This window comes from Uloborus diversus, chromosome 8, assembly GCF_026930045.1.
Source record: "Uloborus diversus isolate 005 chromosome 8, Udiv.v.3.1, whole genome shotgun sequence".
Classification (NCBI taxonomy): Eukaryota; Metazoa; Arthropoda; class Arachnida; order Araneae; family Uloboridae; genus Uloborus; species Uloborus diversus.
Genome location: NC_072738.1, coordinates 81,402,637 through 81,430,369, shown reverse-complemented (window position 1 = coordinate 81,430,369; position 27,733 = coordinate 81,402,637). Strand labels below are relative to the sequence as shown.

Genomic DNA, 27,733 nt, shown 5'->3' with positions numbered 1-27,733 from the left:
TGATTTGACGGTTCGTACAAGAAGAAATTCATTTCAGGATGTCATTTGACAGCTCAATCACAGGCGAAAAGATTTGTCATATTCTGCCAGCATTACACTCTCTCAGTGGCTGTGATTATACCAGCAGATTGGGTTCAAGAAACACAAGGTTTAAAAGTTGCATCATTGGATTTTGTACAAAAAGCTCTAGGACATTTTGGAAATCCAAATCTTAGTGTCGAATAATTAACTGAATTAAAAACTGTTAGCATTTATCTTTTCTCGAAAAAAAAAAAAAAAATTAGCTGCTGATGAGCTTCAGCATAAATAAATTACGCAAAATATCGGTTTCCGTGGAAATTTATTAAAAATAATTTGCACATGAGATGCTTTGCATTTACATTTATGAAGAGCTGCAGCACAAACATATGTTTGGATAAATGCTGACCAAACACTGTTACAGCCTTATTGATTATACCTTATTTGGCTACGAAAGAAGAAATGGTAAATTGTACCCACGGTAACTGACGAAGCGACCATTACCGAAATTGTTGATTCAGCCCTGTAAATGTTCATCCAACTGTCAAAAAAAGTCTCGTTCTTTTAAAAAATTACAAATAAATTGTATTTTGCTTTGAAAGTGCATCAATAATGATTGTCAAAATAAAAAAGATTGATTTTTATACTTTGCTTTTGAAGATCTAAGTAAAAATTCGATTTTTGGTATTAAATATTTTTTTTCAACAAAAAGTATTCTTTTAATTTTTATTTATTTTTTGTTTTATTTTAAATTACCTAGTTTTAAATATCTTAAATTTTAAGAAACAACGGGACATTGTAACTAGGACAATCATCATTAAGATGGTTCAGATGAGTTGGCTCAATTCATTTACTTAGTACCTAAGGGAGCGGAATATAAAAAATTAGTGGACCAACAAACCTTCTGGCAACATCCAGAATCGTAATCTGCAAGCTTTTCTGAGTTCAAAACAATTTATTGAATGCGGTCCTCATATTTTGCATACTCAACTCCATACAGCGCCAGCACTATAAAGTAATTAGTACAATATGAAAATTCCGCACATACTCGAAGGGAAAAGAACTTGAGGAAAATAAGTTTCCCAAAATTATTAATTTGTTATTAATAAAATAATATAATAAAGTTACATCACCTTTTCGCATCACCTGCCTTGCACCTATACTACTTTTTGCAGTAATTTCTGTTTTACTTTTTAAGTTTATAGTATCGTACCTTCACCCCAGCTTTGGATGACACATTTGCTTTTCTTTTTTTTTTTTTTTTTACGTTTTTACATGATAACATCATGCATTTTACAACTAAGTCTTAAAATTAATAACTTTGAACTCAAAAAAAAAATATTATTAAATATACAAATACAAATGTGACGCCCAGCTAAACTGGCTCTGGTCAATTAATAATCCCCAGTGAAGATCAATGGCCCTCTTAAAACTATCTACTCCCTTGCTCATACCACCTCTTCCGGTAAGCTGTTCCAAGGTTCCACTACCCTGCTAAAATAATAATTTTTCCTAATATCCATGTTAGCCTGAGATTTAAATAGCTTGAAACAATGACCCCTTTTTCTTTTTTCAGTGCTAAACTTCAGCCCCGTAACATCTTTCATTTTAATAAATTTAAACAACTGAATCATGTCCCCTCGGTCTCTTCTTTGCTCAAGACTGTACATTTTTTGCCTTCTAAGCCTGGAATCATAATCTAAGTAGGAAAGTCCATTTATTAGTCTTGTAGCCCGCCTTTGAACCCTTTCCAATAGATTAATATCTTTCTTAAGATAAGGAGACCAAATCTGAACAGCATACTCCAAATGGGGTTTTACCAAATGGGGTTTTTTTCTTGTCCATACTTTAGTTTTTTTTTTTTTTTTACAAACTGATGGTTGAAGCAATGTTATTATTTTCTTTATTTCTTCTATTTTGAATAAGTATACACATACACATGTATACAATGTTGCAATATTTTTCAGGTGTCTATTCTTTTCTCCTTTAACAGTGCTTTTAGGTAACCTTATAGTTTTTACAAAAAAAAAAAAAAAAAACTTAGATTAAAGTCTTTGATTAAATGGCTACTAATTATTAAAAAATGAATTCAAAGTAAAAGTGCTTCTAAATTAGCCAGCTGATCACAGGCTATCCCTCCCTTATTCTTAAATTTTCATGTCTGTTAAATTTTTATACTCACAATGGAATTTTGTTAACAATAACGTAAAAATTGGCTCAAAGAAATTGGATGAAATGTTGAAATTATTTGGGGAAAATTAGGAAAGTAGAGAAAAATAAATCTCCTCTCAGAAATAAACTATTAACTATATTTAAAATTCAAATTATAAAAGAAAAAAAATGATAGAGACACTGTAGTATCAAAAATAACCATTATGATCATTAATCGGCCGATTATCAACAGCCGATTAATCGGTAATCGGTTAATTTGCTTATCCTATCGGTGCATCCCTAGTGTTAAGGCCCTGCTACATCCCTGCACAAAATACTACAACAAATTATAATTTTAAAATTACACATTTAATTTCAGCATTAACTTTATTTTCATAGCTTTTATGCATTATATTTTTGTTAGTTTTGTTTCTTTCAATTGTGTTTTTGAGGTGTCTTTAAAATAATAAATAAATAAAAAGTACAGAGCAAAAAATAAGCATAAGAGTTAAAGCTGCCATGTCTATACAGCAAGCATAAAAATGAGAAGAAAAAAAATCTGAAGGAAATTGAACCTAAGAATCACCTAATTAAAAAAGACTTTTCATTATTGAAAATTCTTTACTCTCAATATGCATTTCCCTCTCTAGTGCTAATGCATTTCACATCATTACAAGACAATCACAATTTTAGGATAGTTGATTGGATACATATTACTTCTAACTGTAATATCAACGTTAATAGAAAAAAGAGATCCAAACTATCTGCTTCACATACCATTAATTTGAAGACTTTTTTCGGTTTAACTACAACTATATTTCACGTATTTCTGCTTTAGCCCTGGCTAATGGGCGGTAATTTACTGAATATACCCAATACTTTTCATATTTTTTGTTTGTAGTATAAGCAATCAAAGACAGAATTTAAGTACTTCCAGTGAAAGACAAATTGTTTAATACCATGTTTTTATTAAAAAATCTACAAAATTTAAATCACACAAAATAATTATATATTTCCAAGCAAACTAGATTATACACATGATATAGACTAAAATTAATATATACTTTGTAATAATTACAATGAAAAACCAATGTTACTTCATTTCTTTTCTTTTTTTGAACTTCACATGAAACCGATGAATCCAAGTAAAAAAAAAGCAGATTGATTTTTTAAAAAAAATTAAAATTTCAAAAAAAAAAAAAAATAATAATAATAAAATAAATAAATAAATAAATAAAAATTAATAATTATCTGATGATTATCAAGATCAAATTTTTAAGTGAAAACATTTTCTTGAATATTTTAATCAAATAAAAGTTTCCTTATCAAATCTTTGACAGCTTTTACAATTACATTATGTAATCAATTTTTTTAAGTGCAATCAGTTTTTAGAATACTTTATCACATTCAACAGGCCACACCTGCAAGTGATGGTGCATGATACATTGTGTAGTAAAGCTTCACTTAGTATGAAAGTTTTTAACAAAAAACTTCAAAAATTGTTTACGGAGGAAGCTGTTGGAATTTCTGATTTTGCACCTCGCTTCAAGTATCCGAGTTCGTTAAAATTAAAAATCTCGAACTCCTCCCAGGAAAAAATCCTGTATGTGCAAGTGGGGCAGGATATCTATTAGTCAGGGGTGCCCCCCCCCCCAAAAAAAAACAATGGTACATCCCCTTCAATATCAAGATTTCCAGAAACAATAGCCTCTAGAAAAGAAAAAAAATACTCCTGAAAACACCCTCTCCTCCCCCTCTAAAATTTTCAAGGGCACAGTCTGCCCCATGACTAAGGTAACCAGAGCTGTCTTCCTCAAAACAGGATGCTTTAGAATTTAAGGCAATAGCATGCTTAATATATACATAAAAATAATTAATAAAAAATTAATTGTTTGTGCTTGTTACAAACAGAAATTAACAGATTAAAAAAAAAAAAAAAAAAAAAACGGTAACTCAGATTTCACTTAAGTCAATTAGTATGAATAATTAAATCTAACCAGAAAACTGACACTCCATAGTCTATTCTAGGTGTCTCAGACCAGGGTTATCAGATTAAAAGTTTTGGACAGAGCAAAAACAATATTTAAAATTAGCCAAAATAGCAGACATGTGTGAGAACTGCGGTAATTTTAAAAGCTTTAATTGAGTAATCACACTTGAATATGTATAATACATTCCCTGTATTTTTACCCACAAAAGTTTTAAGGTGACATAATAATTGCTACTTAGATATTATTTTAGTTTGCTAGCTGTGATTTATATTAAAAAAAAGCCTATATTTGTCAAATATGTTAACCATTTTCTACACACTGATCTACTAATCAAGTGGTTGTGGTAACTTTGCTTCATGGGTGCCCATATGCGAAATTGTAATATGTGGGGGGAGGGGGGGGGCAGATATTTTCCCCATGGAAACCGATTTCAGTACAGATTAAAGTTATTAAAATTTGACATTATTAACTTATTCATAAACATCTAGAGAAGAAATATTTTAATATTTTTACAAAGAAAAAAGTACCGAGAGCAAGGAAGTTCTCATTTCTAAGGGGGGCTTCAGCCCTCCCCTTTCCTTCCCTCCCATATGGGCACCCATGCTTTGCTTGATTGGTTACTGTTATTTTTTCACTATGTGACTACTGGATCCTCGCTCTATAATTTATCATCTGTGTGTGTGCTCAAATTTCTAACTTTTCATTTTTTTTCCCAATTTTGCCAGAGTAGGTTGCTAACTTTCAGAAAACGGGGCATTTCTGCACCCCGATACAATGTACAGGGACAATGGGACAGGCTGTCTGAAAACAGAACTTATGGTCTTCTTAGCCATGCCCCACACTAGAAGCACATTATACACTTATTTTTTAAAAGTTTATACATATCATAATGGCTATGTTTGTTGCTTATTAACAAATTACGGCAAGTTATCAAAAAAAAAAAAAAAAAAGAGCTGAAACTAAAAAAAATGTATATTAACTTAATACATGGTAGTTGTAAATTATTGACAGCATTTAGATGGAGACACTACTACATCATTGTGCACTCAAAGGGTGCAAAGATTGCTCCTGGCATCCACTTTGGGAGTCTGGACAACAGTAGTCTTGAAAGTTCAAGGTTCTGCTTATTCTGAGGAGCTTCATTTATGTTTCAAGAATTTTTTCCAATAACTAAAAAATTAATTTTTTACTAAAATCCGAAAATTAAAATTTTTTGATACTTTGAAACTTATTTACAACATACAGTATATATAAATTAAGAAATGACTTAAAAATACAAATGAAAAGGTAGAAAATTTTCTAAGCTAATTGCAATATCTATACAGTAATCATGCAAATAAAATTGATTATATATATATATACATACATATATATATATATATATGTACAATGTTTCTGTCTAACACTTTTGCAGGAAAGTTGGCATATAAAAATGGGCAATGGTCGGCTTTTAAGATGCAGTCTACTCTCGATAACTTGAAGCTTTTTAAGACACTTCTTTATCTTGAAGTTCTTTTTTGGACCCTAAACTCTTGAGAAGACTGACAATTTCCCATAATTCGTAACTATCAATAACTCGAAGCTTTCAGTTGGTCCCTTGGGACTTCGAGTTATCACGAGTTGGCTGTACCAGCTTTATATACATAAAGAACAGCTAAATATCTTTTTAATTTTTTTTTTATAATTGTTTGATTTCAGTAGGGGGGAAAAGTTAAAGTAGTTTGTAATAGCAATTTTTTAAGTAATTACGTTTTTCTTAAATTTAATTTTAAAAAAAAATGATTTACTGCATTTTTTTAAATTAAGGTTTTTTTATACCCTTCCCTGCAATATAAGTTATTTTAGCTTGAGCTGCACCGAAAACCATATTTTGCCAAATACCAAACACAGAATAATTCGGTTAAAATTCTAACCAAATATTTGGTTGAATACAAATGTTTGGTTGCATTTTTTAAATTAATATTTATGTATTTTTCTTTTATGCCAATTTGAACCAAAAAAAAAGTATCTATTTGGTGTCTTTCGAGAAATATCTATGGTTTTCCATTTAACATCCCAAATAAATTAAAAATAAAATAAATCAATCCAAAAGCACAAGCAAATCAATATTGTAATCAACTCATAACCTTTTTACTTATATATATATATATATATATATATATGCCAACCCTGTTGAGAGTCCGCTACGAGTATTATTTTGCACTACAAAACAACGTAGGAACTATTTTTTTTTTTTTAAATTTCTGTCCTGGTTTCCTGTGCTGCAGTTGGAAAAAAAAATATTTAAAAAGACTCACCAAAAGAAAAGGCGGTTTGCAGCCAATTTACATTATATTTCTACTATTTTCACAAAAAAAAAAAAAAAAAAAACCTTAAGGGGAAGCCTCTTCCACCTCACTATGCCACTGCTAGCTTAACTACACACAGGGTTCGTACTCAATTTCAGAAATAAAATGAAGGAGTTTTGAAGGAGTAAAATGAGATTTTGAAGGTGTACTAACGGGCTGTCCTTGAATGATCTCACACTTTTTTTTCAACATATTTGACCCCTTCACCCTTTTTCAGTGCCACATGTCATTTTTTATAAACATATTGTTATTATAATGGTGTGATGTCACTTTTTGCCACCCTCTCTCCTCCCCTTGTCACAATTTCATGAACCTGTCCTCCCCTCAAGGAATGACATCACTTGTGGATGAACCTTTTTACAATATCATAACTACGATTAACTAAACAAATATTTTTTTTAACACAATCACTAAACATAGTACACCTACTTCAGTATTTTTAAATAGTTAAAAATACTTAGACAAAATGACTTTTGCTGCTGAGAGTGTGTTGGAAGAAAAAACAACTACCATATAGCTATCTTAGTCATATAATAATGTTTCACCTTCAACTTTTATGACTTCTATGATCAATTTGTAAATCACATCTTTATGAAAAAAAATAAGTATACGAAATTACTGCATTGAAATTGCCTTTATGCCTTTGCCCTTGTGGCGAAGTTAAGTTATCGAGCGAAGTATTTTAAGTTACTGTCATAAAGGAAGATTATGCAGCCTTGAACTAAAAAAGAAGGAGTTTTGAAGGAGTTAAAACCAAAAATGAAGGAGTTTGAAGGGCCCTTCAAAAAAATTTCCTAAATGAAGGAGTATTGGAGGAGTTTTGAAGGAGTGTATGAACCCTGTACACATTATGACTAATTTATGACCAAAAACAAAATTAGCACAGATAAATAATTTTGCAAGTAAAAATATAGTCAATTCTCAATAACTCGAAGTTCCAAGGGGCCGGTTAAAACGTTTAGTTATGGGAAATTTCCACAACAGTCTCAAGGGTTTTGGACCCGATGAAAACTTGAAGATAAAGGAATATTTGAGTTATCCGAGATTTAACTGTATTTTGTAAAATGCTATATAAAACTCAATTTTAGAAAACTGATGACATATTATCACTTTATGAGAAAATTTTAAAATGTGCAATATTTCACATTTAATGTACTAAAAGTAGTTATTAATTGATAATGCACAAGTTTCAAGAAGAATCATCACTGTCCAGCAAAACACGTATTTTCTTTTTCTTCAATTTTAAATCAGAAGAATTTTCTGCACTTTTATCTTCATCTATGAATGCAGATTTTTTACTACTGTTTATTTCAGTAAAATCATTGTCGTCACTAGATTCATCACTAAAAATAATCCGTTTTCTCTTGGCCTTTAAACTTTCTAAACTATGAGGAACAGTTTCTGCTGCATTGTTTACAGAAGAATGTGAAGATGGTAAGGCACTAATTTTTTCATTTGTTATACCGTCCGAAAGAGTTGAACTTGGATCTTGTAAAGAAGTGTTTTCGGTACCAAGCATTTCTTTCAAAAGAGGATCACTTTCATCCTGTCCACCAATTTTTGAATTTTGATTAATGTCCTGATCACCCTCTTTCGATGAACTGGATATGGTTCCATTAAAAAGTAATTCGTCATCAGAAGAATCCGATAAAAGTGGTTGAAGTTTTTTCTTTGCATCAGACATATTCCCTTTTTTACGGCTTAGCAGTAAATTATCATCATCAGATGAATCGGCTAAATTGTCAATATTAGTCTTGGATGCAAACGAATTAATTAATGGCAGTTCATCATCATCAGATGAATCAGCTAAATTCTCAACATTAGTCTTGGATGCAAATGAATTAATTAATGGCAGTTCATCATCATCAGATGAATCAACTAAATTTTCAACATTAGACTTAGATGCAAATGACTGAACTAATGGAAGTTCATCATCTGATGAATCTTCAATAACTTTATCCGTGATGGCATCCGGAGAGTTGGTCACTTTTGAAATTTCTTTTTCACTTTTAATCAGTCCCAATTCTAAGAGCTTTTGAACTACTTTTGTTCTTGGACGGTTAACAGCTAAATTATCTACAATATTCTGAATAGGATCATTAGAAGTTTTGTGCTTGTTAAACAAATTATGGAGTTCAACAATCTCCATTTCATTCCATACTTTCGAATCATTTATTGATTCACTTCTGGACTTGGCTTTTGATCTCTGATTAGTTATTTCTTTTTTATCTTTTATTAATCCTAATTCAAACAGTTTTTTAATAATAATTTTCTCTGAACGTTTGACACTTAAATTATCTATAATATCCTGAATAATATTATCAGAATTCCTGTACAGAGAAAACAAATTGTGTAACTGAATGATTTCACTTTCATCCCACATTTTTGGAGCTTCGGAAGAAGCTTGTTTCTTTTGAATCTTTTCGTTCTTTATTAGTCCAAATGCTAAGAGTTTCTGTGTTACCATTTTCTTGGACCGCTTGATAGTCATATTGTCTACAATACTTTGAACAACATCAGTAGAATTTTTGTATTGTGTAAACAAATTATATAGCTCAATAACTTCACTTTCATTCCATACTTTTGAAATATCAGAATTTGTTTCTTTAGTTCCTTTCTTCTTGAGTTCTTTTCGATCTTGTACTATTCCTAATTGCACAAGTTTTTCAATTACTGCTTCTTTAGAATGTTTGGCAGACAAATTATTAACAATATTTAGAACAACATCAGCAGAATTTTTGTGTTCACTATATAAATTGTGAAGTTGAATAACTTCACTTTCATCCCAAAATTCAGAAACTTTAGGTTTAATGCATTTTGAAGATCTTTTCTTCCGAATTTCTTTCCGATCTTGAATTAAACCCAATTCCAATAACTTTTCAATAATCTTCTCTTTAGGACGTTTAACGGTTAGTTCATCATTTATGTTTTGAACTACATCAGGTGAGTCTCGATGCTGTCGAAACAAATTATGCAACTGAATAACTTCTTGCTCATTCCACACTTTTGGAGGACGTTTCACACTACCTGCTTTTTTAGAACTGTTGGGAGGATTAGCTATTGGCCCCTCAGAAATATCAGAGATCTTCGACTCCAGTTGTTCATCATCAGATGAGTCTGATAAAATTCTTCTCTTCAAACGTTTTTTACCTTGTGCAGATCCAAGCAAAGATTCTGCAATGTCTTCAAAAGTACTGTCTTCAGAGTGTTCACCTGAACTATTTTCTTTTCCATTGCTAAATTTTTTAGAGGTACGTTTTTTCCTAACTTCTTTCTTATCTTGAATCAATCCAATTTCTAATAATTTTTCAACGATAGCCGGCTTTGTCCTTTTGACAGTTAATTTTTGTAGAATCATGTCCATGATGTTCTCAGAGCCTTTGAATTCATTAAAAACTTGTGTTAATTCTACAACTTCTTGCTCTTCCCAAACCTTAGATGACTTCTTTTTTCCTTCTAAAGTACCTTCTGTTTTTTTTACCAGTTGCTTGTTAGATTTTTCATGCTTTTTTTCTTTTCTTTTAAGTTCCATCTTATCTTTAATAAGTCCCATTTCTAGCAATTTTCCTACTATTTCTGATTTGGACCTTTTAATGGTTAAACCTTTGATGATGTTTTTCAATACTTTATTAGAACTTTTATGTTCTTCGAATAAACGATTCAATTCCATTATTTCTTGCTCATCCCAAATTTTAATTTCCATATTCCTATCAGTTAACATTTCAAGTGTTGCAACTTCGTTAACTTCTACGTTTTCATTGGCAGCTGAATTGCTAGTATTACGTTCAGCTTTCAATCTATTAAAATAGTTTTCGTCATCTGCATCAGATTCAGAACCACTTTTATTTGCTACATTTTTATGTTCTGGCACAATTAAGCTATCAGATAATTCACTTTCGTCATCAGAAGAATCTGAATCCCTACTGTCATTATTTTTATTCTGCTTCTTTGATTTTTTCTTTCTTACTTCTTTTCGATCAGTGATTAAATTAAGTTCCAGTAACTTTTCAACTACAGCTTTCCTCGAGCGTTTGATAGAAAGCCTTTCACGAATATCACTCATTATATCTTCCGAGTCCTTGTAATCATTGAATAAATGTGTAAGTTCCAAAACTTCTGTTTCCCGCCATTCTTTACTCAAATGCGGTTTTAAATCTTTTGCATTACTTATCAATCCTAATCTTTTCAAGGCTGATATAATTTGCTTTTTAGATTTAGATTTTTTATTCATACTTGCGCATATGATATCAGCAACATCTTGCCCTTCAATATGTACATCCTTATTTTCTTCAAAGAGATATTGCAATTCTTCGTCTTCTTCTTCAGTCCAAATCAATTTTGACGATCGATTCTCAGATGCTCCATAACCTTCCTCTAACTCGTAAACTTCACGAGCCCCTTTCCAAAATAACATCTCAACAAAAATTTTAGGGTTCTCTTTTGCCACTTCAAAAAATTTGGACATAATAAATTTACCAAATCTGTAAAATTCTTTAATAATTGGGCGGAAATTAACATCAGGATCATTAAAGATTTTATGAAAAGTCACAAACACTGTAGACTGGAAAAATAAAGCATACATTTTGCAATTCCAAGCAATTTTATGAATAAATTTAATTAAACTGGTATTTGTTTGATCAGAATTTTTATGATAATTTGCTAATAATAAACAGCATGGCTGAACTACTTTTGGTGAAGCATACTTTTTATAAACTTCATCTATTTCTAATTTTTTCTCAGCAACTGAAGACATTGATGCTTCCATTTCTTCTTCTTCCACATCCGATTCTTCATGCTCAACTGTGTTACCTTCAGTGTTTGTTCGCTGAACATTTGAGAAATGAATCTCTTTCAGAATGTTAACCTCCTCCTCTGCAGAAGTAGTGGCATTTCCATAAGCATCACCCTCCGGCCAGAGCTCCCTTGCGGCTCGTAACAAAGCAACAGCCGAAGCAGCGTCATTAGCAGTGATAGAATCTCGGATTTTGTACACGGCTTCAATTTTTTGCTCTGTGAAAGAAATGTTTGAAGCGCCATCAAAAGGCGTTACGTTAGTGGGCAATTCTACTTCACCTTGTGTTGCGGCAAATAAATCCCCAGATATGGACTCCCACTGGTCATTAAGGAGCTGCTCTGTTGCTACAGGCTCTTCGACAGACGATTTCTTTTTCTTTCTTCGACGAACAGTCCTTTTTTTGGTTTGGACAATCACTTCAGAATGTCTTTTAGAATGATTTTCCAGCATTTTTAAAAATAGATATGCACTTTCTACAAGTTCAGCGAGATAAGACAATGGGAACTTAACTTCATCATACTGAGTAAGCAATGTATAAAGCAGTTCTCTGTATTCAATCACATAAAATACATTCTTTATTATAAGATCAGCATTATGTCTTATCACTTCCTCTTTAGATCTTTCCATTACCCTTAATGTCTCAAGGAGTTCTTTATAAGCACTAACGCCTAACTGTGTTCTTCTGGACCAAAACATCATTTTCTTTTTATCAGTCAACATCATTTCAAGATAGTTGTTGATTTCTGTTTGAATGTGGTGAAATGTTTGCATAGAAATAGTCTCAGCGACAAAAGCAACATTAAAATCATGAATGCGATTGAATTCCATGAAGTAACGAATAACCCACAAAAAATATGTATCATCATTTTCATTGGTTTTATTGTGCTGTAGTTGGCGTTTCACAGAAACCAGCAATTTATTGTAAGATTTTAAAAATTCTATGCATATTTTCTTTAGCAACAACCTAACTGTAAATTTTGAACGCCTTGTCTCGTTTTGGTCACGAGCTGGAAGTCTATTTTTTGGGGTTCTCCTAGCACTCTTTTGAGCGTCAAATTTCACCTCGTCTAAGTTAACAAATTTATGAGCAATATAATCTTTATCACTAAGAGACTTCATATTTTTTACTTGATACACTCCGTTAAATCGACTAAACCTAGGTGTGAGGGATTTTAACTTTTGATTTTTCATATGTTGTTCTCGTTGCCTCACAACCATTAAAGTGTTTAAATCTTCTTCCTTCTCTGCGTCAGAACGTACATCAGCAGTGCGAGCCAGATCAGCTGCAGTATGCTCACGAAGCATCAAAGAAATGATTTCCAAGACATGAAGACAATAATCATGCTCGTCTTCATTAGCAGCCATATATAAAACAAGAAGATCCAACTTGGATTCGTGAATGCTTAACAGAAGTTTGTCATGCAAGCTGTAATCATCATCAGTTCTAATATATGAACTTTCATCTGAAGGCACATGAAGAACATTACGAACCGTAATTAAAATTCTTTCAATTGTCAAATTTTCATCGTCCGTACGTTCAAACGCACTTTTATCCAACAGATTGTACAAGCGGACATATAGAGCTTTCCAAAAGGTGGGATCGATCAATGCTTTTTTATAAGTCTGTAGACATGATACGATTTGAAGATAAACATTGCGCTCCAATTTGTCATCAGGCAGTTCTTCTTTATACAGCAGCAACGCAGGATTGGTTATGGCAACTAGAAGACGCAAAGCAAAATCAAAAATTTCTTGTTCTCTGTGATACTGCTTAATAATTGGTATGATGTCTGTTTGTAATAGACGAATTGATCCTAAGTAACGAATTACAGAATGATCATCATCGTCGTTTTTCAAATATCTCAAAAGGTCGCGCAAGCATTCCAAACATTCAGCACTCTTTTCGTAAATAAGTCCTTTTTGGATGCCTAAAGCACTGCAAGTGGCTAAAATATCGGCTTTTACAAATTCGGTTAAAGTCATTTTGATTCAAAATGCCGGCATAATTGGTTCAAAAAATAGGAAAAGCCGAAATCTGATTCATACCATAAACAAACACGTCAAGACCAAAACACGAACACGACACGAACAAAATCCAGTTTCCCGCTACCGCCAAAGAATTGATCAAGGTTTGCAGCCAACTTACAAAAAGAAATTTTAATGATTAAAAAAATTCCAATACAAAGACAGATTTCTAGCTTTGTAAATACATTAAAATTTTCATTAAAAATACAAACACTTAAAAGTGCTTGAAATTGATACCAATAATCAAATTCATCAAAACTGATCGCTTACATTAAACATTTATACTTGCTTTAAATGTGATTGGCAGCAGTCTCATGGTAGAATAATTTTTGTTTTCTTTTCGCGCGTCGCTGTGTCGCTGTCCAACGAAATTTGACGTTTCAGTTTCAATAGGATGTGAAAGGAATATCTGTTATTAGATTTTTTTGCAGTTGATTAAGATTTCGTTGCATTACCAATGGCTCGAAAGAGGGGAAGATTAAGTGAAGAGGATTGTCCTGAACCTCAGAATATTGAAGTTGACGCTGATGACATTTTCCCTGCTGGAGACATTCATGAGGCACCAGAAGCTTTGGATTTCCATGTCGAAGATCCTGGTTTTAGAGGGATTAGACCTAAACGGAGGCGAGTCGCTGGTAGAGCTCGAGGTGGAACTCGTGGAAGAGGAGGACGAGGTGGGCGAAGAGCAGTTCAAGATTCCCCAACTGAGGATCCAAATAGTTTATTCGAAGTCGTCAAACAAGGCCGCAGTGCACTTCAGTGTGTTGTTGATGATTGGATAGAGGCATATAAACAGGATCGTGACATTGCATTGCTAGATTTGATGCAATTTTTCATACAATGTGCTGGCTGCAAAGGACGCATCACTCCACAAATGCAAGCTACCATGGAACACGCACAAATAATTAGAAAAATGACAGAAGAATTCGAAGAAGAAAGTGGTGATTATCCTCTAATCATGAGTGGCCCTCAGTGGAAGAAGTTCCGCACGAATTTTTGTGAATTTGTGCAAGTTATGGTTCGTCAATGTCAATATAGCATTATTTATGATCAATATCTCATGGATAACGTCATTTCATTGCTGACAGGGCTTTCAGATTCGCAAGTTCGAGCGTTTCGCCACACGGCTACTCTTGCAGCCATGAAATTAATGACGGCTTTAGTTGATGTTGCATTAAATCTCAGCATCAATCTCGATAATACTCAGCGTCAGTATGAAGCTGAGCGTCAAAAAAATCGAGATAAACGCGCAACCGAAAGACTTGAAATGCTGCTTGGTAAACGCCAAGAGTTGGAAGAAAATATGGAGGAAATTAAAAATATGTTAACATACATGTTTAAAAGTGTTTTTGTTCATAGATATAGAGATACTCTCCCTGAAATCCGTTCAATTTGTATGTATGAAATAGGGCAGTGGATGAAGAAGTTCCACCAGCATTTTCTGGATGACAGCTATTTGAAGTATATTGGTTGGACATTGCATGATAAAGTCGGTGACACAAGATTAAAATGCCTTCAAGCATTATTGCCTCTGTATGGAGCTGAAGAATTGACCAGCAAAATGGAGTTGTTCACAAATAAATTCAAGGACAGAATTGTAGCTATGACTTTGGATAAAGAGTATGAAGTTGCTGTACATGCTGTAAAATTAGTCATCAGCATTCATAAATATCATCGGGAAATTCTCAGCGATAAAGACTGTGAACATGTCTATGAACTTGTGTATTCATCTCACAGAGCAGTTGCACAAGCAGCCGGCGAATTTCTCAACGAACGTCTTTTCCAGCCGGATGAGGAAGCGGTCCAGAATTTGCGAACAAAACGTGGCAAAAAGAGATCCATCAACACTCCTCTCATCAGGGACTTGGTGCAGTTTTTCATTGAAAGTGAGCTTCATGAGCATGGGGCCTACCTTGTTGATAGTTTGATTGAAAGCAACCCTATGATGAAAGATTGGGAGTGCATGACAGATTTGCTCCTGGAAGAACCCGGACCTCAAGAAGAGCCCCTCGATGATCGTCAAGAAACGTCTCTTATCGAAATTATGGTTTGCTGCGTGAAACAAGCTGCTACTGGTGAGCCACCTGTTGGAAGAGGTCCTAACAGGAAACAACCATCTGTAAAAGAATTAAAGCAAGTGTCTGATGATCGCACAAAGCTCACTGAGCATTTTATCATGACATTGCCAAGTTTATTAGCTAAATTTCAACCAGATGCTGAAAAAATTGCCAACTTAATGCTAATTCCGCAATATTTCGAACTAGAAATTTATACAACGAGTCGTCAAGAAAAAAATTTGGACGGCTTGTTAAAACTAATCCATGAGATAGTTGAGCGTCATAATGATACTGATGTTTTAGAAGCTTGTGCTAAAACTTATGAGTTTTTGTGCAATGAAGAACTTGCAATACATTCAAGGTTTGTATTTTTGTTTGGCTATTTTTTTATCTACTTTCTTATCTACTCTTCTTTATCCAAGAATGAAAGATTTCCGTCTTTTTTAAAAAGTTCGAAATAGAATGAGATAGAGAAAGATAAAAGAAAATAATAATCAGTAAATGAAATTTTTAAAAAATGGATATTTTTTTTGCTGTGTTGAGTTTACATATCATGTCCATAGTTGGCAGAAAACTGCTATTCATTATGTAATGGGGCAGTTCTCAAAAGGTGGGAACAAAAAAGTTAACTTTGAGCAATTTCAAAAATTTTCGAATTTGACATCAATTTTGATTTTATTCTATAGTATGCATACCTAGAACACAATATATGAACATGAAAAGACAGCAGGTATTTGTAAAAATTGTTAATTAGCAAATTAAATCAGCAATCTGTAGGTAACAGATTTTGGACATCATCATAACGTAAGTTTCACCATTTTTGACAACTATTAATCTGATTTTTAACTTTTGCAATGAAAATTTTATTTACTACTTTTTAAATTTTGCAATTTAATAATAAAGAGGATATTAATGAAATACTTGAATGGCTATACATGCTGCTCCTTACATTTAATAAAGTTTTGGAATGATTTTGAAGAAATTGATGCAAAGTTAAAAAAAAGCTTCAAATTAAAAATAATACAATTGTAAAAAGTGACATCAGTTTTAATAATGAATATTTTTTCTAATGTCATAAGAATTAAAATGATGTCTAAAAAAATTATTGAAGAAAGAAATTCGTATTTCTATTTGGAGATCGTTAAATTATGTTTCCAAAAGAACAGAGCCGGCCTTAAGCCGATTAGAGTAAAAGATCCCAATGGGGCCCCGCGCCAGCAGGGGCCCCGCTCTAAAAAAAATATTTTTTCCTCACAAAAGAAAATAAAGGATATATAAGGTTCAAATGAACTTAACTGATATTAATCATAATATGCTTAACTGATATTTAATCTGGCGGGTATGGAGCTACATTCAGTGCAATTGAGGTAGTATAGGGGGAATTTCCTGAGGCTTTTAGCATCCCTATTAAGTCCAAAACTACTAGTCTCAAATAAATTTCCTGAAGAAAAAAATAAAACATATAGCCAGCTAAAAATTTTTAAATCCATATCTAAGGTGATACCTGCTGTATCCTATAATTTCCGATCAAGAGAAAGGAACTAGGTAGTGGGGAACCAAAGTACAAATTTTTAATGATTATTAGCAGTCCGCAATAACGCAAGGATCAAGGACCCCTATCGCAGGATCTACTCGTATTACATGGCGGAAATTTACATGAAACTCCGAAATTTCAGAAATTTCCAAAGCTATCTTTTTAATTTCATTTATATATTTACTTTTATTATTTTTTTACTTTCTTTATTAGTATTGATAAAAAAAATCTTAAAACTTAGCAGCAATGCCAATTTTTTTACTACACAATTAACACCAACGTAAGTGCAATTCTGAAAAATAAATAAATAAATGATAAACTTCAAATACTGCGTATTTAATACGCGGAAAACATCTCCATAACAAGTCTAAAGAAAGCAAATTGCCATTCTTCTTCTAACGTTTATACATATAGAATGGAATTTGGTTTTTAAATCTTCAAGGTCAAAAAATTACTTGAAGCCAACCAAACCCTGACATCTCTCTTAACGTGACTGAAGATGCGTGTTTAAGACCTTTATTTCAAAAAGTTCAGGAGAAGGATAATCAAACGCTCACCCTTACCTCAACGTTATCACAAAAAACGAACTAAAATTACATCATTCAGTTTTAAATTTTAAAGGATTTTCAAGGAAGGAAGAGATTCATAAATTTCCTTCTTCTCTTCTATCGTCTCTAAAGGTAACCTAAAATAGTGTTTTTAAGATTCAAATTTCGAAATATTTCATGAGGAAGGTCTCTGAAACATTTTTACTATCTAATGACCCCTTTCTTTAGCATCAGCACAATAGCTTAAAATTTCCCTATTAGAAAATAGTACCACAAGAAAACACTCGAACCCTTCCTTCAAATGGATAGCATAAAATTCATTTCAGTATCAAAAAAAATTCCGGGAGGAAACTCCTCCCGTTTCCCCTATCATTACCAAACAGGGTATAAAACTGAGTTTTTTTGCGCCATAAAACCCTCTATTTTGAAAGTTTTCCGTAGGAGATCACTAAATTCCTTTCTTTTCCATTTTCATCAAACATCATCTAATGGAGACAAAAATTTCTGAGAGGAGCCCCCAATTCCCTATCGTTACCAAAATTAATCTGAACTTATCTGAAATTTTAAAATAAAATTTGGTAGGCGGGGAACCTCCGCCTCTCCCCCTTTCCCTTCAGTTTATATAAAATTGTTCAAAGTTGCGATTTTAGACGTCAGCTTTGAAGACTCTTCCAGGGACTGTGGGTGTTTTATCTGACCTCTAACGCCCCTCTTCTCTCCCCCCCCCTCAAACCTCATCTCCGTACCAAAACTGCCTTTTTAAACTTCAATTTCGAAAAATTTCCAAGGAGAGCTCCCCCGTTCCCTTCAATTCCGTTCCACTTCTGACACCCCAAAGACGTCTGGTCCTTTGCTTGTGGTCTAAAATTACTTTTTTTAGGACAGATACATTTTGGTGCATTTTCCTTTTCTGTTCTAAGTTATAAATTGCGCTACCCGCTTACTTCCAATGGTGAAGGGGTTCTCACTTCTCAAAGTTGCACAATAATGATCGATAGAAAAATGATTTTTTACTGGGTGGGTTGATTTATTCCATGAAAATAAAAATTAAAAACTCCAACTGAATGGACTTTTATCAAGTTCTTTCACAATAAGCGAACTAAGAATTGGAAGAGAGAGGTCTACGGTGATCATCCGTCCCGGTTTTGGAGACAATATTCCACATTTTTTGGAGGTTATTTAATCAATAATGTTAAATTCCCATAATATCGTCCAATTTTACAAAAAAAAGGAAGAAAAAATCAGCATCTGGGAAGCCATTCCCTCAGTCCCACACCTCTTTTGACACCCCAATTTTCTCGTGCACCAACCGCATGTGATTGTGCATAAAGATTCTCACAGCTACTTTTCTTACGTTTTTAAAATGTACACTTATTTTTGTGGCCATTCATTCATTCGTTTCTTAAGAAATAAAAAAAGTAAAAGTCGAACGTGATATAGAAATTTGAAGGGAGACGGATAATTGCGGCAGTTTCGAATCCTTGCTTGAATTAAAAAAAAAAAAATCGGTCAGCACTTCCCGAATTTGTACGATCAATCTGTAAGGGGCCCCGCCAGATTTCTCTAATCGGGCCCCGCATGTGCTAAGGCCGGCTCTGCAAAAGAAAGAAGAGAAAAAGAATTCTAAAATAATAAAAGCGGAAAAAAAAAAAAATTGCTAGCGCAGGTGATAAAGTCGCCAAAACTGGTACAGCTGACGATAAACTACATTTGTCAAATTGGAATTCCCCTCTGGTAACCTTTAGCTTATCGTATACTGTGTTGTCGCCAACGGAGGTTTGCTTGGCGATTTTCGCGCAAAATGGCTTTCGGTTCGATCATAAGCAGCCATGTTTCTACTGTAATTTATGTATTGTTCAATGTGTAACATATTAATTATGCAGAATACCAATGGATTAAAGAAGATAACATTATAATAACGTTTTTTATTGAGGTTAGAAGACAGTAGATCATCAAAAATTATGAATAAATGGACAGAATTATCGGCGTCAAGATCGTAACGCCATTTGGACATCTCACATGTACGTTTAAAAAAAATTATTTTTCTTCTAAGATACTGCATAAAATCTTATGAAAACACTTTTAAACAATTAAAAATTGATTCCGAGGCTCGATAAACACCTTTAAAATGAAAACATCATATACTTAGTTCTCAAAAAATAGCATTGTAAAGATCGTAAATTTTGGACATGCATCAAATTTCAAACTTCCTATTTTCTAAAATCGTTTACAAAGTGAATAATCTGTCTTTACTTTTGTTATTTGTGTAAAATATTAACAAAAAAATATTCAGTGTAAGATTCATACCTTTAAATTTTTTTGAAACATATGGAAATAATTTTAAAAAAAATTTCTTTAATGGTACATTTGCTCAGTTAACGTTTTGGTATGTCCGAAATTGCGCCTTTTAGCAAAGAAAATATTTTTTTAAGGGCATTTAAAGAGCATTTTTTCCATAATTTATGTCAATTCTTGTCTCTATACAGTATTATAATTTAACTCAAAAATTTTTGAGTTAATTAAAATGAAAGTTATTTGGTGTTGAAGCTTCAAAGTTGAGGTCTGTGCTTGCTCCCACCTTTTGAGAACTGCCCAATGATGAAAAATAAATTCTTAAAATTATTTCAATTTATTACTTAAAAAATTGCCGTAATTCTTCTCAGTTAATTTATACTTTTAAAAAATTAAAATTTATTTTTGACAAAAAGTGTTTAAAAAAGAAAAATTATAAAGAATTGTATTCAATCCTTTTATATTCTTTGAAACTAAAGGTAGGACATGCCCCCTTTCTGTGTGAAAAAGTTTCATCTTTACAATTTTTGAAACTTTCACATCTGTCTTTATCATGCTCCCCGACGATGTTCCGCAACGTAAAATCATTTGAACAAAATTGTTCTGCAAGTATTTCAAACATTGTATACACAAGCAACTTACATAATCTCTCATTATAGTGTACTTAGTTCTGCCAGAAATTGTTATCTTTCAAAAGAATGAGCTGTCTATCAATTGTTGGCTATTAATTCCTTTGTGTAGGCTTCTTTTATCATGTTATTAGTCAATATTCAACTTATTAATGAATTATATAACTAAACATAGGTACAAAGGAAATATTAGCCTGGCGTAGCATCAAATTCCTTAAATGTGATCAAGAATTATGTACACAGTGAAGCACCGTTTATATGTTTCTCTTTTGTACGTTTTTATCAATTATATGTTTTTAAAATTGGTCCCTGCAGAGTCTAATACACATTAACCTTATACGTTTTTTCATTTGTACGCTTTTTTCCTACAGTCCCTTCAAAAATGTATAAACGGTGCTTCACTAATTTAGGAGGCTGACTATGCTCATAATTTTGTAAAGGGTTAATTTTTTCAATTTCGAATTTCATTAAGCTACTCTTTTTTTTATGTGTTTTTTAAAGAATTAATTATATTTGATTAGTTTTATGTGAAATTTCTTTAAACGTAATTATTTTAATTGCTGATTTTAGGTGTGCTGTTGCAAGAGGTACACTTGTTGATAGCTTGGTGCACAAATATAAACAAGCTTCAAGTGATTACATGCAAGCTGGAGAAGAGGTGGATGAAGATGAAATATATGTTGTAACATCTGCAATGAAGAAAGTATCTATATTTTATAGCTGTCACAATTTAGGTCCTTGGGCTATATGGGACAATATTTATGATCTTTGGGTTAAAGGTGCAGTACAGGTAAGAGTTGTGTTCGTGTTTGAGTTTATTTTTCTTCTCATAAATATTTTCCCATCTATTATTTCAATGCACTTAGTTGTCTATTAATCATTGCAGTACAAGTGTGAAACTTTTTGGAGCTGCCCCAGATTTCCGGTTGTTTTTAAAGAAATAATCTAGGAACGCAGGGGTTTCTTAATTGAAGAATCTCGTAATTTCTGTTTAAAGAAATAAAAGCATTTGAATTTTGAGGTTTAGATTTCAAACTATGTTCTTTGCAATCGCGAATTGCGATAAGATCCTACTTATGAGGTTTCGTATTTCTATAAGGTGGAATGGAAATGGCCAAGGAATTTGCACCCATCATTATGACTGGTAGTTTTCTAGAATGGGTAATACAAGGCATATCCATAAAAGAAAGAAATAGTGATTAGTATGTGGTAATAAAGATAAAGATTTAATGGCCAATATCCACCAGTACAATTATCATAAAGATTATTTAGTGTATAACATTATGTACTTTTATTTCTTATGAATCTTCAATGATGGGAGTTAGTAATTATGGACATTTTGTATTTAGATGAAGTTTTGGCTCTTGTGACGTTCATCTATGTTAGTTTTTTTATGAAAAAAATTGTTTTACACATAAAATCCTTTTTTTAATGTAAAGTCTGCTTAAGTTAAACACTGAAAAAAATATGAATAAAATCAAGCCGCAGACAATTTAGAACTATGACGACAAAAATTCCACTCTAAATAAATATTCAACTGTTGTCATGATAATCCGAAAAATTAGAGCAACATCAACTTTGGTGAAGTGAAGATAGTTAATAATTAATGATTGCTCAAAAAAAAAAAAAAAAAAAAAAAAAACTTTTAAATTACTCGTCCTAATTTTCAAGCAGACATCCAAAGTGGGCATTCTTAGTGGCATATCCACAGGGGAAGAGAGGGGGGCATGAAGATTATCTTCAGAAATTCTCCTTTTTTCAGCATAAACAAATACTAAAACTACCTATATCCCCCTCTGAGTTTTTTCTGGCTTCACCACTGTCCATTCTTAGCGACTGAATTTGATAATTTGAGCACAGATGTACTTTTAATGAGGATTTTTCTCCATTAGCTATTTTGAAAGTTCCTTTTTTAAATATCTTTTTACTAAAAATAAAAGTTAATTAAAAAATTATAAAAGCACAAATTTGCAAAAAGTATTTTTTGAAAGTTTGTATTTTGTCGTTACAAGGAAATTCCTTTTCAATGCAAAATATGTAAAGTATCTTTGTTAAGTTCTCTGAACTTGTGCCCTTAACTAAGCAATTGATCTTAAATTTGCATTTGCTTTTTAATAATTCCTTTTCATCATTTTGCCATTTTGTGGCTAGATGAAGAAGAATAATGGTATGTGACAATAGTAAAAAATTTAGAGCAACATTGAAAAAATTAGCTGCTATTGATTGGAAGAAAGTCTCTTGCTCTGTAGTTACATTATGCTTAACATAGAAACTTATTGTAGTAGCTTTATATGATACTTTTGAGGCTTTTATGTGCAGTGAGAAGTTTATATGTTGACTTACAAATGAGATAAAACTAGGAATATATTTTTTTAAATGCTAGCCCAATATGACAGTTTTCAATTGCTCATTAAATTGTTGATAATTTGTTTCCATTGTGAATAAACTAACTGAAATATTTCAATGATTATTAGGACAAAGGTTTGCCTGAAGAAGTTGTGAAGTATGCTATGTCCTGCTGTTCTATGGGCATCATGTGGGAACTTGCAACTTTGGATGACACAAGTCCATTACCAGTAGCTGTTGCTAGTCTGCGCAACCGACTGAAAGATTTCATGGAGACGATGAGAGATTTGTTGAACCATCCTACGGATACACTAGAAGAATCTGCATTTGTTATCATTTGTGATTTGTTAATAGTCTTCTGCAAGCAGCTGGCTGAAAATTCTGGTTTTGGGCCCTTAGTTTATGAGCCTGATAGATCTTTGCAATCTCAGTTGAGTACCTTTGTTCAGAAAAAGGTAAATTTAATGTTTATGTATGTTTTGATTCAGAATTTTTTTTTTCCTCCTTTAATCAGGGTTGAAAGCTAGTCTGCATTTATTTCATAGCAGCATAAATAGTCTGACTAAAAAAATGTATATTGAAAAATATTTCTTCTTTTTTTTATACAGTATTTTTACTAACAATTATTATGCTATATATTTTGATTAAAGAGATGTTTTTATTTATTATTATTTTTTTTAATGCACTGTTAATGATCTATAATACATGTATGCCAACTTTCTAGCATAATTTTTATAATTAAGTAAGCACCCTTTACATTTTAATTTTACATTTATCAGTCCTTTCACAAAAATAGTGCCAGCAAAATTAGTACCTTCACAAAGATAATGTAAACAAACAGGCATATTCACACACAAAATAATAAATAAATAATTTTCTTTTTCTTTCATAAAAAAAAGGTGCATTTTTAAATGAGTATTTACAGTAGACCCTCGTTTTATGCAGATTTGATTAGACATGGTTTAAGATTTGACACTTTTATTTTATTTTACAAGTATGAGCTTTGATTTTGCACGGATGCGGCATTGCAAATGAAAAAATTTTTCTCTCTTTCAAAATCCTAACTCTTAAAATTGCAGATAACACCCAATAATTGCATTTAGAGTGCTAATAAGTGAGCTTGGGCCACTAGAGACGTTTTTTTGCATTTGGTTCCGAAGCTCTTTCCAGAAGTAAAGTAATTAAACTCACACAATTCAGAGCTAACTGGAGGGAGAACTTTAAGAAGTGACAAAGGAGAACAAAACCAATGAGGATACCCACATAGATGACACACAACCAAAAGCCTTTCACATTGAAAATTTTGAGCCATTCTGTGACAATGTCAAATGATATTTGTTAGGAAGGAAGATCCTGTCATGGAAATGATGCGAGTGATCATGGATGCATCAATACCCCTTAAAGAAATACAGAGGAAAAAAATTAATGACTACCAAGGAATCATAACCAGTTCTTGTTTATAAACACTAAATTAATTCATGTTTTCTTTATGCAGGTTGTGCATATGTAACAGAATAAGTGCACATTAAACTTTCATATATATTTATCTATCTCTAGAATGAAGTTTTTTTTCCATTTATGGAACCTGAGCTGACCCCTATTTTAACACTTTATTATTATAAGTGCCTATTTTACTCTGCCTTTCTGTGGAGCGTAGCTCCCGAGTAAAACAAAAGTCTATTATATTGTGTTTCTTGAAGCAAAATTTACTCACAAAATATGATTTTGAACTAACTGATGCAATACAAACATTGTCTGAGTATGACTTTTTTGTTATATCATTAACTCGTTTTTTTCCATTCTTCATATGAGGCAGTGAATGCCAAGACTTAAAATTTGAGGATAATCTGTACAGATGGTAGAAGAACCTCTCTTCTGCTTTTGGGCTAGAGATAGTACTAGTAGGCCTGTTCAGAACAGGGTTGTTTGGTTTAAACCACGTTGGTTTAAACCATGGTTTAAACCAATTGGTTTTTTTTTTTTTAAACATGCAGGTTTTTTTTTTTTTTTTTTTTTTTTTTAAAGCCAAAAAAAAAAAAACAGGGTTACATTGATTTTCCCACACATATTGAACAAGAAACAAATTAGGATTGGAAAAAGCTTCAAAGCTAGTCTTTTTGTTCAAGGCTTTCAATTAAATGAATTTTTTCTAAAGACTGTTGGAGAAAACAATGGTTCTTTTGGTTTAAAGCAAAATATTTTTAATCTGTTACAAACAAAAACTGTAAAATTACATTTATAAATAAATATACAGGGTGTCCAAAAAGTCCTTGACACATTTAACCTAAAATACCATTGTTATTTGTCGAGGACTTTTCGGACACCCTGTATATATAATGTATTCAACTCATTTCAGAAATATGTGTATAAACCTTTTTACAATTACATAAAATCAACTTTACACCACAATAACATATGCATAAATACATAGCAACTTTTACGTTATAAATTAATATTATTTTTATGTTATTTAGTACTTTGAACAAAGAGCAAGTTTTGAAGCTTTTCCAGAGCCTAATCAATTTTTGCGTTATGAATGATATCTAAATGACGAAAATATATGCACTGCACTTTTCTGAAGCTGGTTTTAGTAATGTTGAAGACTTTTAAAGACGGTTGCATTGCATTTTTCAAATTATTTTTCCTGGCTTTTCCACCACTCAGTCACTGTTGCAGAAGATATAACGTTTTTGGCAAAAAAATGTTCTTGAAATAGAATTTGCTACACATTTATTTGTTCCAAAGAGTTTGCATTTATTATTTTTTAAACTTCAATGTTGGATGCAACATGTATGCCAGTAAATAAGCTGTAATTTAAGCCATGTTACACCAATTTTTGTATTTTTGATTTGGTTCTTTGTTTTAGCGATAGTCGATATCTTTTCCAAGTCTTTCCAAAATAAGAACGGAGTCGAATATAGAGCAGCACTTTTTTTTAAAACTTTGTCAGTACAACAGCAATAGATTTTTTGACTGTTCAACCATGTACTGTTGTACATTTTGCTTTACTTCAATATTTGCGACATTGTGTATATAAAAATCAGCGTTATGTAAGATCAGAAAGAAAAAATATGAAAATTTTTCTTTTGAAAAGATTATGCTTAAAAATATAACTTTTATCTTTATTCGATAATTATTCATATTATGTTGGCTTTATAAAGTTTTTTTCTTGGATCTTCATTATATTTTATCTTAACTCGCATCACAACCACTTCTTGAAGTATTTCGTATCATAAAGGGTTTATATATACATGCATACTAATATGTTAATCAAGTCAAACATTTCAATCAATATTTCCCCGCAGAAAGCTATTTTAATTATTTAATTTAGTTACAAGATTTTGTTCTTATCTCTTTAATTAATCAAGAAATTAGGTATAATGTGACTATTGAATAACTGTTAATTACATGGAGCCTTAATTACCTTCCGAAAATTGTTTTTCTCGCAAATAGTATTTAAACCAAAAAATACCCGGTTTAAACCAAAAAAAAACGTTTTTTTTTTTGTTTTTTTTTGAAAAAAATCGGTTTTTTTACCAACCCTGGTTCAGAACTGCTATATAGCATTGAAAAGAGTTTCAATGAAAGCTTACCTAGGATCATAAACTGTAAACATGCTTTACTCAAAACTTTAAAAAGTTCATTTACATACCTTTGCTTTTCATTGCTTCATATAGTCGCCTCAGAGCAATAGTAGGATATCTTAGTGTTATTCCTGGGATTAGATGTCTTAGTGTTACTCTGAGGCAACGATATAAGAATGGAAAATGCGCTTACCCAATTTTAGCTCATTGTGTGTACAGGGATGAGATTTTTCCGACTTTTTCTGTTGGTTTTTTAAAACCTTTTCTCCTTCTTTTGCCTCTTTCAGGCTTCATAACAATCCTATTTTTCTTAAAAATCTAAAAAATTCCGGTTTTTCTTAGTTTTTTGTCTTTACTTTGTTATTACTTTTAATTTCTCCTCTCGAATCTTCATCCTCCGCGACATCTACCAAAAACGTATGTTTCAGAAACATGCCAACGACGTCAAACACGTGCTGCGCAGAAAATTGCGTGCATTGTTTAAGATTTCAATCTTTTTGCATCCTGCAAATGTTTCAATCATTTTTAATGTTGGAAGGTTTTTGAACAAATGCTACCTTTTATAAAGCATACAAAATATTTGGTGAATTTCGAATGGTTTAGGCTTTGCAGCCTGTTGAAAGTTTGAAATTTCATAATTAAATCAGGCAACTGCAAGTTGTTTTTCTGACCCTAGAGTAGTATAATTGTTTTAAACCAAATTTTGAGTTTCAATGCTAGGAAAAAGGATAATCATATATACTTTATTTATTTATTTTCAATTCTTGCTCTGAAAAGTATGTTCTGCCACATAAGGAAAACTTTGATTTTTCACTCAGTTGAAATTTTTACTTTACAAACAAACCAAATTTTTAAATTTGTGTTCCCATTTTCAACACTATAAATTCAAATGTTTTCAATTAAAAAATGATATTTTTTTGTAAAAAAAAATATGAAAATTTGACATTATTCAGTGATGCAGCCAAGATTTAACTCTGGCTCCTTCAACCTCTTATACAGGGACTCGCGGGTTGGAAATTGCTGCCGCTCTTTCAAAATTTAATTTTTGATAGATATAAACACTCTTTCAAGAAATGATGTAATGCAGCAAATTTGTTCAAAGTAGGATGTTAGTAACAAATGAAAAGCAATAATAACAAAACCATAGTTAAATATCTTGACAAAAAGCAATTTAAGTTTTTCCCCCTCAATTTGCCTCCCGCTCCAATAATGTATGCTGAAAAATGTATAACAGAATGCTTTAATATATAGAACTAGTTTTCTAACTGCAGTTATTCCCATTCTTCTGATCTTTTTTATATCTGAAATTTGAAAAATGAATGTAATGCTTTAAGGACAATATGCCCCAAGCATTAATTATTACCCAATTATTTCAAACATAATTAATATGATAAAAAATTTGTATTACCTTTAAA

At 31.9% G+C, this 27,733-nt stretch overlaps 2 protein-coding genes across 2 annotated transcripts in view; one reads left to right on the top strand and one right to left on the bottom strand.

The window, feature by feature from the left end:
* Positions 1 to 7,697: 7,697 nt before the first annotated feature.
* LOC129228449 (protein timeless homolog) lies at positions 7,698 to 13,286 on the bottom strand. Its single transcript, XM_054863129.1, has 2 exons — positions 8,973 to 13,286; positions 7,698 to 8,621 (listed from the first exon to the last, which is right to left on the bottom strand). The coding sequence occupies exons 1-2, from the start codon at positions 13,284 to 13,286 to the stop codon at positions 7,698 to 7,700; spliced, it is 5,238 nt and encodes a 1,745-aa protein (XP_054719104.1).
* A 393-nt stretch (positions 13,287 to 13,679) lies between these two features.
* Positions 13,680 to 27,733, top strand: part of LOC129227389 (cohesin subunit SA-1-like) — a 36,814-nt gene continuing 22,760 nt past the window's right edge. Inside the window, exons 1-3 of the mRNA XM_054861940.1 lie at positions 13,680 to 15,746; positions 20,959 to 21,178; positions 22,863 to 23,189. Of these exons, the coding sequence (XP_054717915.1) occupies positions 13,786 to 15,746; positions 20,959 to 21,178; positions 22,863 to 23,189 (2,508 nt within the window). The 5' untranslated portion in view covers positions 13,680 to 13,785. The remainder of the gene's footprint in view (positions 15,747 to 20,958; positions 21,179 to 22,862; positions 23,190 to 27,733) is intronic.

Bases quoted from the DNA above. Each gene is read 5' to 3' on its own strand.
- LOC129228449 (XM_054863129.1), bottom strand. From the start codon at position 13,286: ATGACTTTAACCGAATTTGTAAAAGCCGATATTTTAGCCACTTGCAGT. The intron at 8,622-8,972 runs GTAACACAGAAA...TTGTTTAACAAG, and splicing joins TCAAGCGGTCCAAGAAAATG to CACAAAACTTCTAATGATCC.